This window comes from Rhea pennata, chromosome 7 (genome assembly GCF_028389875.1).
Source record: "Rhea pennata isolate bPtePen1 chromosome 7, bPtePen1.pri, whole genome shotgun sequence".
Classification (NCBI taxonomy): Eukaryota; Metazoa; Chordata; class Aves; order Rheiformes; family Rheidae; genus Rhea; species Rhea pennata.
This window is the reverse complement of record NC_084669.1, coordinates 6,726,937-6,741,296: the sequence shown is the minus strand read 5'-3', so window position 1 is coordinate 6,741,296 and position 14,360 is coordinate 6,726,937. Positions and strand designations below refer to the sequence as shown.

Here is a 14,360-nt window from a genome sequence, read left to right as displayed (position 1 = left end):
CGCGGGGGGCGGTGCGGGCGCGGCCCGGCCCGGCCCGGCCGGGGATGGGGGGGGGAGAGGAGCGGCGCACGCTGCCCGCTATGGGGGTGGGGGGGAAGGGAGGGGAGGAGCCCCCGCCGCGCGCGGCGCGGCCCGCACCCACCATTCGCCCGCTTCAGGGCATTCTCGGGCCGCTGGAAATACACCGGCATGATGGCGGCGGCGGCGGCGGCGTCTCCTCACAGGGCGAGGGCGGCGGCAGCGGCAGCTCCCTCCGTGCGCCCAGCCAGGCAGCCTGCGAGGCCGGAAAGGGAGGCCGCCCCGTGACCCGCGCGCGCGCTGACGTCGGCGGAAGCGGAAGTTCCAGCTACGCCGGAGCGGGCGGGGTGGGCGCCGAGGGCTCCGCGGCGGGGCCGGGGCCGGGGCCGGGGCCGGGGCGGCGGCGGCGGCGGCGGCGGGTGTCCGGGGCGGCCCCGCGGCGTGAGCCGTGTTTCGGAAGCACAGCGCGGTGCGCGCGGCTGAGGCGGCTGGTTTCGGCAGCGGTTCCCCGGCGGCGCTGCGCCGGGACCCGTGGCGCGGGGAGCCGTGAAGCCGGCGGCTCGCCCCGGAGCGGGCCCGTGTTGCGTGGGGAGGTGGCAGTGCGGGAGCTCCGGTGGATCCGGCCGCGCTTTCTGAGCGGAGTGCCCGCAGGAGGTGTTCCGGGGCGGGTTACCGGCCGCACGCGTCGGAGGACTGGCTTGTGGCACCCTATGAAGCCATTAAGCTAACTTAGAATTACGCTTTGGCGTTAACTAAATAGTTTTAACACGGAAGGTTATTTTGGCAAAGCAGCCTTTATACATACTGAGCATTTGTTCATTTGTCCAGCCCGTTCAGAAGTAGTACTTCTGAGGTGGTTAAGCGATTGCACAAAGGCCCTTCTTCTGGGTCCATGTCTTCATTCATCAGATGAAAATTTTATTCTTCAAAATGTTGGAAGTTATTTCAGAGGAACTCAGGCAGTCTAATGAATTTACTTTGGCACAGTAGCAGTAATGTGAGTTTACACGTGATAGCTACTAGTGCCAGTGCACATTTTTCAAGAAATAACACTGTTTTCCTCATCAAAAAATTCTATTTTGGCATTTGCAAAAAAAAAAAAAAAAAAAAAAAAAAAAAAAAGCTATGAAAGTGTATTAATTATAATCAAAAGTCCTATAACAGCAAAAATACTCAGTAGAACAACAGCAATTAAATGTATGACAAATGGAGTGTTTTGCCTTAGTAAATACCAGAAGTGTGAATTTCCATTTAAGGCATTTAACATTAAGGACTTTTTAGTCTTTCAGCAGAAATACAGATCTTGCCAGTAGAATAGCACTGATAATACATCATGACTAGCTGTGACCCTCAGCAGACCTAACAGTCTAGCACCAGTTTCTTAAGTAAGTATGACTAAGTATGATTTTCCAAAATAAGCTGAAGTATGATGATTAAAGACAACCTACTGTAGTCTATTGATTTTGTTTCACTACATTTCTTCCTGTATACTTCCTGTGTACAAGCAAGAAGTCTTGTTTGGTTTCTTTTTGTGTATTTTTTGTTTCTGTTTTGCATGGCCACCCAAAAAGTTTTGTGACTACTATATAACACACATTTAGAAAATTATTTTTAACATTATCTTGTAATCTGAGTTTATGGCTGAACAAAAAATTAATTAAAAATAAAAAGGAAAAAGATACAATCACTGTGTGGAGGTTTAGAGTCATCAGTATATCCGTTCAACTCAACCTCGCAGTGCTCCTCACTGATCCCTTTTCACTGTATTGCATGTGTCTCCATTCTGAAGAAAAGAAAAAAAAAGATCAGCTTTTTCTGTCTCCCTTCTCTTGAGAGTTTCTCCATATGTTCTTGGTATCTTTTTGAGATCAGGTGAACAGTATTGTACACCATGTTGTCTGTGAGGACACACTATTGATTTATATGAAGCTGTTCTAATACAGTCTATTCTGTGCTGTCTCGTGCAGCCTAGGTGGTTCTGTTTCAAACCGCAGCAGAATCTTCATTAAACTATGTGCAGTGTTGAACAAGTCCTTTTCTTGTGTTGATAAAATTAATTTAAAAGTCCTTAAGATAAGTGCACTACCCAGATCTGAATGGGCAGCATCCTAGCATCTGAAGGCCACTTGTGCCTTCGTCACAGCAGCCAGTGCTTGTCCTGGGGCCTTGCACCCTCTAGTAGTGGATCTGAGGTGTGATACTTTGTATTTATTGCTACTTAATACCATCGTTTGCTATTATGTAGCCCACTCTCTTCACTTCTTGAATCTCTCTGAAATTCCTGAAAGCCCTGCAGGACTGATTTAGACAATTTTGTATCAGGAACAACTTTTACTGTCTGACTATTTATGTCTTTCGCTGAATGGTGGATAAGCATGCTAAAGGCTTATGCTTTAAGCTTGTACCTTTAATGAAAATCATTTGAGCAACTACCTTTTGGTGCTTTCCCTAGCCAGGTGTGATCCTTGCCAACTCTGGCCCCTCTCCCAGGACTACACTGTTTCTTCTGCTGCTCCACTAGTTATCCTGAGTATTTTGGAAGTCTGACAAATTATTCCAAATCTGTTGCTGCTCTGTATTGTTAGTGCACTTTATGCATTAATAATATCTGTGCTTCATATATGGGCTATTCAGGTGTATTCAGTTTGGTTAATTCAAACTATAAAGCAAGATGCTTTTATTCTCAAATAAACAAGTCCATGCATGAGGTTATTCAGAAATAGCTGTTACGCTTTATGAATATTCCCTGCCTTAATCAGACTATCTTTCAGGCATAAACAAGCCTTTATGAATACTTTACAGAAGCATTTGCAAGGCCTGTACATTCTGTGCTTTGTTCAGCGCTAAGCATAATCAGGCACAGCTTCTGGATGTAACTGCACCGGTTGACAATGAAGTAAGAAAATTCTGTAAGCAATACAGCCTTATTTTGTGTAACACGCATATAAATAAATTACATAAGTTGTAATGTATTTTGCATATGATTTAAAATGCATAAATTGTATCCTATGATTTAAGAGCTAAAGAATGAAAAAAAAATATTCTATAAAATAATGACACAGAGTAATGGACCAAGGTTTGGGGGGTTCGTTTGCTGTCTGAAAGCAGGCTGGAAAGCAGCTGAAAAAGTGCCGGGGGGAGATGGGCTGCGGCGGATGCCGGCAGGCTGCGGGGCCGCGGAAGCAGAGAGAGAAGGAGCCGGGGCGAGCGCGGGGCCGGGAGGGCGGCGGGAGGTGGGCGGTGGGCGGTGGGCACGGCCGCGGCGGCCCGCGGAGCGCCCCGGCCCCGGCGCGAGCGGGGACACGGGGCGCCGCCTGCCCCCGCCGCCCCTCCGGGCCGGGGCGGGGCTTGCGGCGGCGGCGGGCGGAAGGCGGCGGCGGGGAGGGCTGTGGCCCAGGCCCGGGCCCGGGCGAGGGGCCGGGGCGGGAGGCGGAAGATGGCAGAGCCGGAGGCGCAGCTGCTGCTGGCCGTGGGGCTGGTCGGTAAGGGCCGCGCCGGGGCCCGGGACCGCGGCGCCGCCGGGCGGGCTGGCGCGGCGGCGGCACCGCGGGCCCTTCCCGCCCTGCCCGCGCTGCCGTCCGCGGCCGCGGGGCCGGGGCGCCGGGGCGCCGGGCGGAAGGCGCGGCGAGCGCGGCGAGCGCGGCGGCGGGGCGCGGGCTGGCTGGCGCTGTGCTGGCGCCTGCCGCGCTGCCCCCTTCCCGGCGCCCCGCGGGAGCGGAGCGGAGCGGAGCCGTGCGTGCTGGGCGCGCTGCGGGGCCGCCCGGGGCCGCCCGCTCGCCGGCGCCGCGGTTCTGGCCCCTCCGCGGCAGAGCTCCGCGGGGCAAAGGGCGGCCGGAGCCTTCGGTTCGTGGCTTCCCAGGTTTCGGCTACGCGAACAGAAGTAGGAAAAACAGGAAACGCGGTAAATATGCTGATCTGCTTCCTACGCGCCTTGTTTGTGCACATGTGTGTTCAGACTCCTCGAGTCGGTTTTGGCCCTCACAAGGCAGGCCGAAAGTGGATTTTTCATAAGCACTTGAAAAATAAACTCATAGCGTAAACACTGCCCGCAGCTTAAGCAGTGGTGGCGTAACTGGATGTCTAGGGTCAGTGTAAAGTGGAATTTTAATCTGATTCCAGGAAACAAGTCTGATTAACCAAACAATTTACTTCCTTGCTGCTGTTTGGCATTCTCACAGTGAACATCTTTCCACCATAGAAAAAGACACCAATGGAGATGCTTTGTGGGTTTGGTGTTATCCATCCATAACAGCTGAACTAAGGGATCTGTTGCTGAGAAAATGCTGCCTTACAGATGAAAATAAATTGCTTCATACCTTTGTGTTTGGCCAGTACAAAAGGTCATGGTTCTACATCACAACTGTGGAAGTACAAGATTCTCCAGCCTTGAAAAAGGTAGGACTTTGCAGTCATACCTCCTGTTTGTATTTCAGCAGCATACAAGGAATATTTTTGTATAGTTTTCTAGGGCTTTTTTTTCCCCTCCTTTTTCCCCTTTTTTTCTTTTGTAATCTAAGCAGCGTTAAATTCATCATTATATGCTGTGAGGAAGTGAAGCAATTGAAAGTTTTGTACATTCATGGATCCATGGTACATTCATGGAGCTGTTACTCTTACCTAGTCCATTTATTTCAGTTTTCTTGAAGATACATGCTGGTCAGAGTTGTAGGGAGATTCAGATGCATAGGATCCTAACTGAATACTGAGTATAAAAACAGACTAAACAGATTAATGGTTTTCTCACACCATTATTTCTAATTACTTTGCATTTTAAGTCTAACAGGTTTTCCTGACTGGTTGGTTTTGTTTGGTCAAACAATCTCTGTAGAGGGTCTAGCATCTGAACTCTTATTGCTGTAGAACTTTTTTTTTCTTTCTTTTTTTTTCTTTTTCTTTTTTTTTTCCAAATGGCTAAATTATACTTGCATATATACCTTCTTTTCCACTGCATTGATAACTGGAAAATTGAATATGCTTGTATCCTTTATACTTTCTTTGTGAGGAAGATCATTGTCAGTTAAGTTTATTCAATGTTCATATTCCATGTTATACGGTTAAGTAGAAATATAATTTGGTAATTTTATGTGCCCACAGAAGCATGTCGTTTGACTTTCCTCATTGAAATTTTATGTCTCCTAAGTTTAAAAGTGTAAAAAATGCCCTTGAGGGTCATATCAGTGATAGGTGTGGCCCAGTGCTGTCTCAGACCGTGACAGTGGGAGATGCTATTTAAGGAGGACATGTGAGCCTGGTCATCATCTGCAGACTTCTAGTTTCATACTCTCCAAGTATTCACAGTTCACAAATAAGGAAGTTAAAGGATATGTCTGTTTATGGGCCTGGTAGCCATGGATTAGTCTAATCTCTTCTTGAATCTGTCAATTCTGTGTGCCTCCACAACATCCTTGGGCAGAAATTTGCTACCCATTTTGGGGGGGAGGGATATATCTGTTTTGAATCGATCTCATGACACTAAAGGAAAAATACATCTTACATAATAAATTAAACAAATACAGTGTATACTGGATCTGACTCAGTGAAAGTGAGTCGCATCAGAAATTCATTACCTAGATTTTTCTGCAGTTAATATCTTGGATCTGCCATTACAGCTCACTTTTTTTCTTTTAGCATTGAGACGTCTTGTCTGAATACTGCAATAAATTCAATAATGTAAACATCTCTGTTAATATGGGATCATATAAAACAAGCTGTGTGGGTTTTCTGTGTTTGTGTCTTGCTCAGGTGACCCACTTCTCTGTTGTTCTGGTGGCCAAAGACTTCAACCCAGAGAAATACGCAGCCTTTAGTAGGATACTGTGTAGGTCTGTATAAAAGCTGTCTTTGAATATTACTGTATATGTATTTTGATCTTGTCATGCCAAAAGACTAATGTAACCTATTGTTTTCATTTAGTCTTACAATCTGCTGGAAATTCTGTCCTACAACCTGTGAATCAAACTATATGAATTCTAAATTGGTTATTGATTTGATATAGTTGTCTTGAGTTCATTTAGTAAGTATTGGAAGAATGCCAGATGCCCAGTATGTTTTATCATGAAGCTCTTCCCTCTACCACACATGCACGTTTTCTTCAAGGACACGTTTTTTAAAAAACTAACATTTGGGAAGAGGTCAGTGCTCTGTAGGTCAATGCTTTGTATGGTGGACAGCTTATACCCCTCCACACCACCGCTATTACAAACATCTCCTGCAGCTCCTCTGAACTAGACGCAACACCCATGAACTTTTTACTTTTCTTCCATGAAAAAGAGGGTCTTTTACTTTTCCAGATCAATGGCTCTGTTTTCTCCCTTCTTCCAGCCAGGCTACCATCTTCCACTCTGCTTTTCCTTACCCCATTTGCTCACTTTCCTTCATGTCCCTATTCTCATGATCTCTTTCTGCATCTTTCTCTGCTTTCCCTTCAAATCAGATGGGGGTCTGGCTCTTGATACCTAGTTCATTCCCTAAAATTTTGGAGCTAATTTGAGATGATTGTCAGATTATTGTATCACAGACTTGGGAAGGCTATCCCAAGCAGAAGCTGAACAGAAGTTTTGTGGGGTATTGAAAAACTGAGACTGTTCTGTTCCACTGATATTAAAATATTTAGGTTGGCTGTGGCTTACTTTAATACTGACAGTTTTTTTGTTGTTGGTGGTGGTGGTTTTTTTTTTTTTTTTTTTTTTTTTGTTTTTTTTTTTTTTTTGTTTTTTTTTCAAATCCAAGATGGATTTCTAAATTAAAAACAATAGCTGAGCCTCAAATGTGACAAAGCTTTGTACCATAGCTAAAATGGAAAGTTTTTGTGTGCATGTTGGAAAACTTCCAGTTTAGTATTTAAAGCTCAACTGGGTGTTCAAAATAAGGGTTCTTCCCAAAGGTATTTTATGGGTGATATTGTGATCTTTTCATGTATTTGTTGATACTAGTTGCAGTCAAAATACTAGACTCTTTCTTTTTGTATAGAATCTACATGAAGCATGGGACTCCAGTTAAAATGATGGAGAGTTACATTGCAGTCCTTACAAAGGGGATCTGCCAAAGTGAAGAAAATGGATCTTTCCTCAGTAAAGATTTTGATGCTCGGAAGGCTTACCTTGCTGGTTCTATCAAAGGTTAACTAATACAAGAAATTTATATCCTGATTTCATTTGTATGAAGTATGTGTATCCAATCATATAAAATAACATCCAGTATTGATGTATTGTTCAAGTAAATAGTATGAATGGTAGTATCAATATTATTATTACTAAGCTTCTTCAAAAACTGATCAGAATATCACCATGTATATCTTATATAAAATAATTTCCCCCCCTCTTTTCTAGATGTAGTGTCTCAATTTGGAATGGAAGCAGTTATCCTTTATACAGCACTGATGTTAAAGAAAAGAATTGTAGTATACCATCCTAGAATAGAAGCTATCCAGGAGTTTACCAGGTACAGAATAACTCCTTCAATCCCTACCTCCTTGTCCACCTGCAAAAGTCCAATAAATGTTGAACCTTCATTGAGAGAGATATCTATGTTTTGGGGGAAAAATAGTACAATATTAATTTTGTGCCTGTATTGAAATTTATTGAAAAACTTAGAAATTTAAGAGTAGAATGAATGATAAACTGCTTGAACAGATAGCAGAAATCTCTATGTAGCTTATGAATACATGTACTGAGTGAGATTCAATCATATCTGTTCTTCCTTATGACACGCATTTCATACTGTGAAACTTCTAATTTGTACAGATAAAAATCTACTATGTATCAAATGCCAATCTTATTTCCCTAGGACTCTACCTGCTTTAGTGTGGCATCGACAAGACTGGTCAATTCTTCATTCATATGTTCATCTAAATGAAGAGGAAATAGAAGCCTTAAAAGCCTGCACAGGTAGTGATAATTTATTCATAAAAATACAAAGAAAATCTGACTTTAGTTTTTATTGACGCAATGTCTTGCATCAGCACACTTTGGAAAAAATGGTTATTTTACCATTAATGCCATCGCTTAAAAATTAACCACTAATTTTTCTTTGGAAAAAACAAACTAAAAAAAAAAAAGCATTGGAAGATTAATACCTAATCTAGTGGTTCTGAGTGGATTATCACCAGTCTACCCTTAATTGCAGATATAGTTGTTACAGTATGGAAAGCATCTTGGACACAAGCATCTGATTGTAGTGATCAGATGGATTGAAAGCCTTACTGTTATACAGAAGAAACTCACTTTAGATAAGATTTGTTTTCAACCTTTTATGTGGTTAATAATGTTATTTTTAGGATTTTTTTTCTGTTCCTAACTCTGAACTTCAAAGTTTTTGTTCTGACTGCTGTGAGTGAAATCTTTGGCTCCTAATTAAAGGTAGACTTCGTCAGCTATAGGAGTGTGATTTCCGTGTGTGACATCACTGTGTACACACAGTATTTAACACAAAACCAAGGACCAAGGTTCCTCTATACAGCATAATGAGGAAGAAGGCTTCATACTGAAGCTGTCTTCAGTATTTCTGCTAAATTACCAATGGTACTTGTTTCATCAAACATCTTCCACAGAGGAGAGCTGCTCTAAATGTGCTCAATTGGCATGGTATAGATAAGAAAATTTGCTCATATTATTGCTCTGCTGTCAATCTAATGCTGACTTGGAACAAAGGGCTCCTGAGTGGAGCTTCTTTTAAAAAAGAAATTCATTAGATTATTTACTTGCAAAAGTATAGTTTAAGTGGCAAGAGTGTTTCAAATTTCAGAGTGATAATCTTCTGTATTATATGTAATGTTAGGGATTCTTTGATGTTCAGAGCAACTTCAGAAGCTGATTTTTAAGCTCCTCAGAGATAAAGAATTCCAGCAAAGAGAGTTAATGAGTTTCTCATCAAATGTCTGATGATATCAAGAGAACAACCTCTTGGATACAGTTTGTGTTCAGTCAAATATTCTAAAACCAGACTTTAGGACTGTAGTTTTCCATGATCTCTTGGTTTTGTTTTGATTTTTTGACTATGAAAACCTTGTTGTTGCCTGATAATCTTGCCAAAACCTTACTCTCCAGGTTATGTTGCTGGATTTACAGATTCTGAAGTGAGCAGTAGACCAGACCTCTATGATGTATATGTGAATTTGGCAGATAGCGAGATCACTATTTCCCCTGGAGTGAAAGGTTTGTTGCCTTTAATATTTAGGATTTGGGGATGTTTATTCTAGAGATATGGCAAGGACTGAACCTTGCGCTAAGTTGAACAATCTAGAACCTGGTTCTGCAAAGGCAAGGTATAAGCTTCTGTCTTTCAATTTCATTGAGACCTGTAAAGACCAGTGAAACTTGGCATTTGGAAAGACATGCCTTCACATTCAACAAATGTACGAGTGATATTTCAAAGCATTCATTTGCTTTTGTCTATTATGCGGAATAGACAGTCAGCGGAGGACTACTGAATGCACAGATATCACGAGAATCTTGAGGAAAAGCATTACACTAACAATACTTGGAGACTACTTCATGGGAAATCTTGTGTATATACTTGTCTTGCTGTTCCTTGGGTATCTGCTTAGGGCCGCTTTAGAGGTAGACTGTGAGATCAACTGTTGGCCTGTGCTGGCATGGCTGTTCATATGTCAGGTTACTGCCTCTGACTATCAAGTGCCTCCTCATTTTGGCTTGCTATTCATGTGTGTTTCTGTGTTTCTAGATATCACAAGAATAATCCTTTTACAGCATTTAAAAAAAGCTTCATTTTTATTAAACTTCATTTCTCTTTTATGCAAAGATCTCTACAGAACACGTTTTGGCATTGCTTCTGGATTCTGGCTATAAACCAGTTATATATTGCTGTTGTAAGATGTTAAATCTTTTTATATCATTTCAAATATTGGCTTTTGCCCAACAAGAACAATAAAGATTGAGAGTATGTAAGAACATCAAATTAGTATCATCCATTACAGTCAGTAAGACAAGCAGCCTTAATCCTTTTAAGGGAATAGTTTCAAAGAACTTCATTAAGGAAAGTAGATGAGTTAGGGGTATTTTTTTGTAAAAATGAGTATCCTGCTTTTGGAAGAAAGATGCTACAGGTTTTAAATATTAGATTCTCTATATCTGAAATAAAGATAGATGTATGAGTATGAATGTGTGTGTTGTTTTTGTTTTTTCCTATTCAGAGGCAATGACAATGGGAAAACTTCACAAAGAAATAGGACAACTAATTGTTCAGTCAGCAGAAGACCCAGATAAATCGGACAGCCAAGTCATTAAGGTCATTTTTATTTTTTTTATTTACTTAAATTAGTTTTATCAGGAAAACTTAAGGCGGGGAGGAAGCATAAGGAATGTTGTCTCTGAGATCAGTTGATTTCTCCTGATTTCTGCCCTATTACGAATCAGCATTTTTATTCTTCACATAGTTTTTAAGGATATTAGGATTATATAATCTCCTGGATAATCACACTGCTGAATAAATTTCAGGAATTGTCTTGAATTTAAAAATTCCTGTAAAATTAGTTTCCTAGTTTTATTCTATATTTCATGTATGTTGCTCAATACCCTCTCAATAGTACTGTGAATGCCTTGGAAAAAGTCCTACTGAGCTAGGACTTCTCAGCTATAAGGTCTGATGTTTTTTTACAATGCTGCTTCTTCACTTCATCCCGCAGCTAATAGATTCTGTTTCACAACATTTCACAACTGAACAGCTTGGCCAAAGAGCTCAGTTAAGCAACTGACAGGGACCTCTACAGTGGCTGTGCTCTCTCAGCTGCATCTTTATTCAAACTAAAAAGCTATTGCAAATTTTCCTTAAAATAAATGCACTCATAACTTGAACTAATTATTTACCATTATTTTCTTTTTGTTCTTAAATGTTAAAAATAAGTAGATGTTAAAACATTATAATACTTAATACTATATTCATGCTTGCTTGTTTTTCTGTTCTTCAAGGATATCTCACTGAAGACAAAAGAAATCTTGACTACTTTAGCATCACTCACAGAAGTTTCTGATGGCAATGAAAAACCAACCCTTAACTCTGAGGCTCTGAAGCAAAAACGATTTCCACCAGCTACAGAAAACTTCCTTATTCATTTAGCAGCTGCTGAACAAATGCTTAAAATCTGATTTTGATGCACTTCAGTGTTATGGACCAATATGAAAATACTGTCTTTGCCATACAAATTGGAATAGCTAAATTTTGTATGGAAAAATTAAAGGTATAAGAGTGAATGTTATATTTACCATGATATAATGCAGAATATCGGAGCTTGACCTGGAGCATATGGAGGCATATTTGGGAACATTCTCTGTGTCTTTTTCTTTTCCCAACTGTAACTTACTTAATATATGTATTTCATATTATAATGTGGGTGTATACACATGCAGCATGGTTCTGTGTGTCTAGGTTGTGCCTGACATTATAGTGGCTGTCTGTCCTGCAGGTGTCAGATGTCAGGTAGCTCCGTTATTGCTCTGACTTGTCTTCCTGATATCTGGAACAGAGGTTGCAGCATGTGTGCTGTAAAATCAGTGCATTTTGGACATGCTTCTCTCTGTGCAGGGATATACCAAACATATAGTTGGTCTGTGCACTCATTCTGGGCTTCCAGGTATGTAAGCCTGTAAAATACAGCTCTTGCTCTGAACTGCCTCATATCTGGAAATCCAAACAAATGGACAAGTTCTCTTCTTTCTACTTGAAAGTACTTAGGTTAAAAAAAAAAAAAAAAAAAGGAAAGGAAAAGAAAAAAGAAAAGGATGTCTCGGAAAATCTGACATGGTAGCCTTATAATGTAAAAGAAGAGGTATTTTAAAGCTCAAGTGGGAGTTGAGCACCTCTTTTGGACTCTTGCCTTAGAACTCCTCCCTCCCCCCTTTTCATTCCATCCCATGCCTCTGATGAAGGGAGAAGAGGACAGGAATACTATATTTAAAATAGGGTTTCATAGGGGGTTGTGGACTACTGCCACTTTTCAGCTGGAGCTGTTTAAGAAGCTGTTGAGTTGAGAAGCCCAGATAACTGGCCATGCATTCCTGATCCATTTGATACAAAATCAGATTAGTTAAAACCTAGTGGACTGTGAATAATCAAACAGTCCATTACCGTAGAGCACTGACTTCATAAACTGCTTGAGCTGTAACACTGGCACTACCTGATGGTGCTCTGTCTAAACTAAATGGAGATGGATACTTTCAGAGTAACAGTGAAATCTGGGAACAGTTTAGATAAAATTAAAATATGCCTACTTGTTTGGTTGCATAGCCATAACTCAACAGATTTTTTTTTTTTTGGTTTATTTTTCATTAGGCAGCCTAAAATTACCTTTGCAATCTTCTGGGAAGACCTTAAATTCTTTGTTAAGAAATATTCCGAGCCAAACAACCTGTATTTCTTCAGAAATGGCCACAAAAGTCAGTCAATTCTGCAGTAGCACTTTGTTACATGAGAAAAATAACCTTTTTCCTGGCCTTTGTATAGATAGGCTGTAGCATGTGGTTTTACATAGAGATTTTATACTTAAGATTAAAACTTTAGTAATCAATATTTATATTGTTAAATAATTGGATGTTTGCTATTCTGAAATTGTTAGAGCTCATCACTAACTATGAACAAGCAATATTAGGTTGAAAAATGGTTATGGTTGCTACAGTTGTTATGTATTATACATTAGGGAAATCTATTTTAGAAGGTTGTAAGAGATGTGGCAACTATGTATACAATGACTAGTTATTACAGTTAGTAAATGAAAGCACTTCAAAATACCCCCTATTTTCAGGGGTGTATAATTCTACTTTAAACATCTACTTGGTAGTTTAAATTCTGATCAGAGAAGTGTGTATTTTGTTTTTTGTTTTTTTTTTTCTTAAGAAAAGTACTGCAATTGCTTTCATTTGCTTATAAGTGCTAGTGCTCTGCAGCTTTTCCCCCATTCATATATATATATTTTTTTCCTTGATGGTTCTGTAGCGTTGCTGTCTTTGTTTTGGGAGTTTTGTAACAGGAAGAAAATACTGCAAGATTATGCTGAAAGGTCTGTTCAGGACCTATTCTAAAGTCTACTGAAACAAGTTATTCGCTAAGAAAAACCTGAACATGCTTTGAATCAGATGTCTTAATGCCACATGGTTACTGTGAAGAAACTCGCATAGTTTCTTCTTAACTAAAAGCCTCAAGTTATCTAACTAAGGTAGCATGGGTGTTAAAGACAACCGTAAAAAGCAGAGAAGCTCAGTCACAAACTACACATCTGATGTTTATTTTTGCTTTCCATTTTGGAATCTTCTAAATTGAAAAATCTCAGTGTTGTATTAGATCTTGTATTCTAACATTTGTGTGGAAACAAATGAAATATGATTTTTGCACTTAAGGAACTGGACTCATAGCATGCTTATGCCTATTAAAAAAAAAAAAAAAATCCTGAACAGCCAGCCTTTAATTCATGTATTTTTTTTTTCTTGAGTAGTTGTGGCCACTGAGTCACAGGACTAGATCTTATGTTTTGCAATATTGGGATTTGAAAGTAAGCTATAGCTTGATAGTCTGGTTGGAAATATACTACTTCACAAGTTCGAACAGTTTTGTCATCTGTGCTGTCTTGTATGTACAGTGAAAGAAATAGCAGCTTTCCTCAGCTTCAATACTTTCAAAAGACTGTTTTAATGTTCTTGTGTTTTCATAATGACTTCTGGTACTGTTTCATTTCAAAAAAGGATTACAGTAAGAAAAAAAAATCCAGAAGGTCAGGACAGGGAAAGATTCCAGGTTATTTCTCATTTCCTATCTTCAATGTACCAGCAGCCATTTTTTGTGTGTACAGTTGTTGGTTGTGCAAACTCAGATATCTTCCTCCTCCCAGCAGCAAAGATGATGCAAGTGACATTTATACCTTTTCATCTGATTGCCTTTTTGTTGTTGATTAAATATGAAATGATGCATGACAGTTCATGCTGACCTAGTAAGACTCCAAAAGGCATACAGCACCTAAACTAACTCGGTGCCTTTTTTTTCCAGCCTATTTCACCCTTCTTTCCTCAGCTGAAGAAAAGATATGTCTCCTAGCAGTCTTCCTTGCTTATAGCCTAGGTGAGCAACATTTGTGGAAATGGGAAGGTAGATAGTAAACAATAGAAAATCTTGAAGCAGAGGAGCAGGATAAATAGTCAATCTCTTATGTTGCAATTTTGCTACATAAACTAGGCTAGTCCCTTCAGGCTAAGTGTATGTTGCTGCTAATGCTGTCATCCTTGGGGTTTTAGTTCCTGGTGTGAGCTGGCCTTGTCCCCTCTGCAGGCAAAGAGGGGAGGGGGCGTGTTCCGAATGAGAGCACTATAGTGCTGAGCAATGTGGGAACAAGCGACGCAGGA

The 14,360-nt window shown here is 40.8% G+C and overlaps 2 protein-coding genes across 4 annotated transcripts in view; one reads left to right on the top strand and one right to left on the bottom strand.

The window, feature by feature from the left end:
• Positions 1-295, bottom strand: part of EIF3A (eukaryotic translation initiation factor 3 subunit A) — a 37,004-nt gene extending 36,709 nt beyond the window's left edge. Inside the window, exon 1 of the mRNA XM_062580739.1 lies at positions 143-295. Within this exon, the coding sequence (XP_062436723.1) occupies positions 143-191 (49 nt within the window). The 5' untranslated portion in view covers positions 192-295. The remainder of the gene's footprint in view (positions 1-142) is intronic.
• A 3,110-nt stretch (positions 296-3,405) lies between these two features.
• Positions 3,406-13,825, top strand: DENND10 (DENN domain containing 10). 3 transcript variants are annotated; one of them, XM_062580471.1, is made up of 9 exons: positions 3,406-3,500; positions 4,217-4,413; positions 5,761-5,840; positions 6,988-7,136; positions 7,347-7,458; positions 7,804-7,904; positions 9,084-9,170; positions 10,169-10,263; positions 10,944-13,825. In XM_062580471.1, exons 1-9 carry the CDS (start codon positions 3,455-3,457, stop codon positions 11,118-11,120), a joined length of 1,044 nt encoding a protein of 347 aa, XP_062436455.1. In that variant the 5' UTR covers positions 3,406-3,454; the 3' UTR covers positions 11,121-13,825. The 3 variants fall into 3 exon arrangements, with proteins under 3 accessions (XP_062436455.1, XP_062436454.1, XP_062436456.1); XM_062580470.1 differs by having other exon boundaries at positions 9,063-9,170; XM_062580472.1 differs by lacking the exon at positions 3,406-3,500 and adding an exon at positions 3,805-3,919 and having other exon boundaries at positions 9,063-9,170; positions 10,944-13,823.
• Positions 13,826-14,360: the final 535 nt, after the last annotated feature.

Excerpts from the sequence above, each read along its gene's own strand:
- DENND10 (XM_062580470.1), top strand. The coding sequence starts at position 3,455 with ATGGCAGAGCCGGAGGCGCAGCTGCTGCTGGCCGTGGGGCTGGTCG. Across the intron at positions 3,501-4,216 it reads GCTGGCCGTGGGGCTGGTCG|AAAAAGACACCAATGGAGAT; the intron begins GTAAGGGCCGCG and ends TTTCCACCATAG. Across the intron at positions 9,171-10,168 it reads TATTTCCCCTGGAGTGAAAG|AGGCAATGACAATGGGAAAA; the intron begins GTTTGTTGCCTT and ends TTTCCTATTCAG.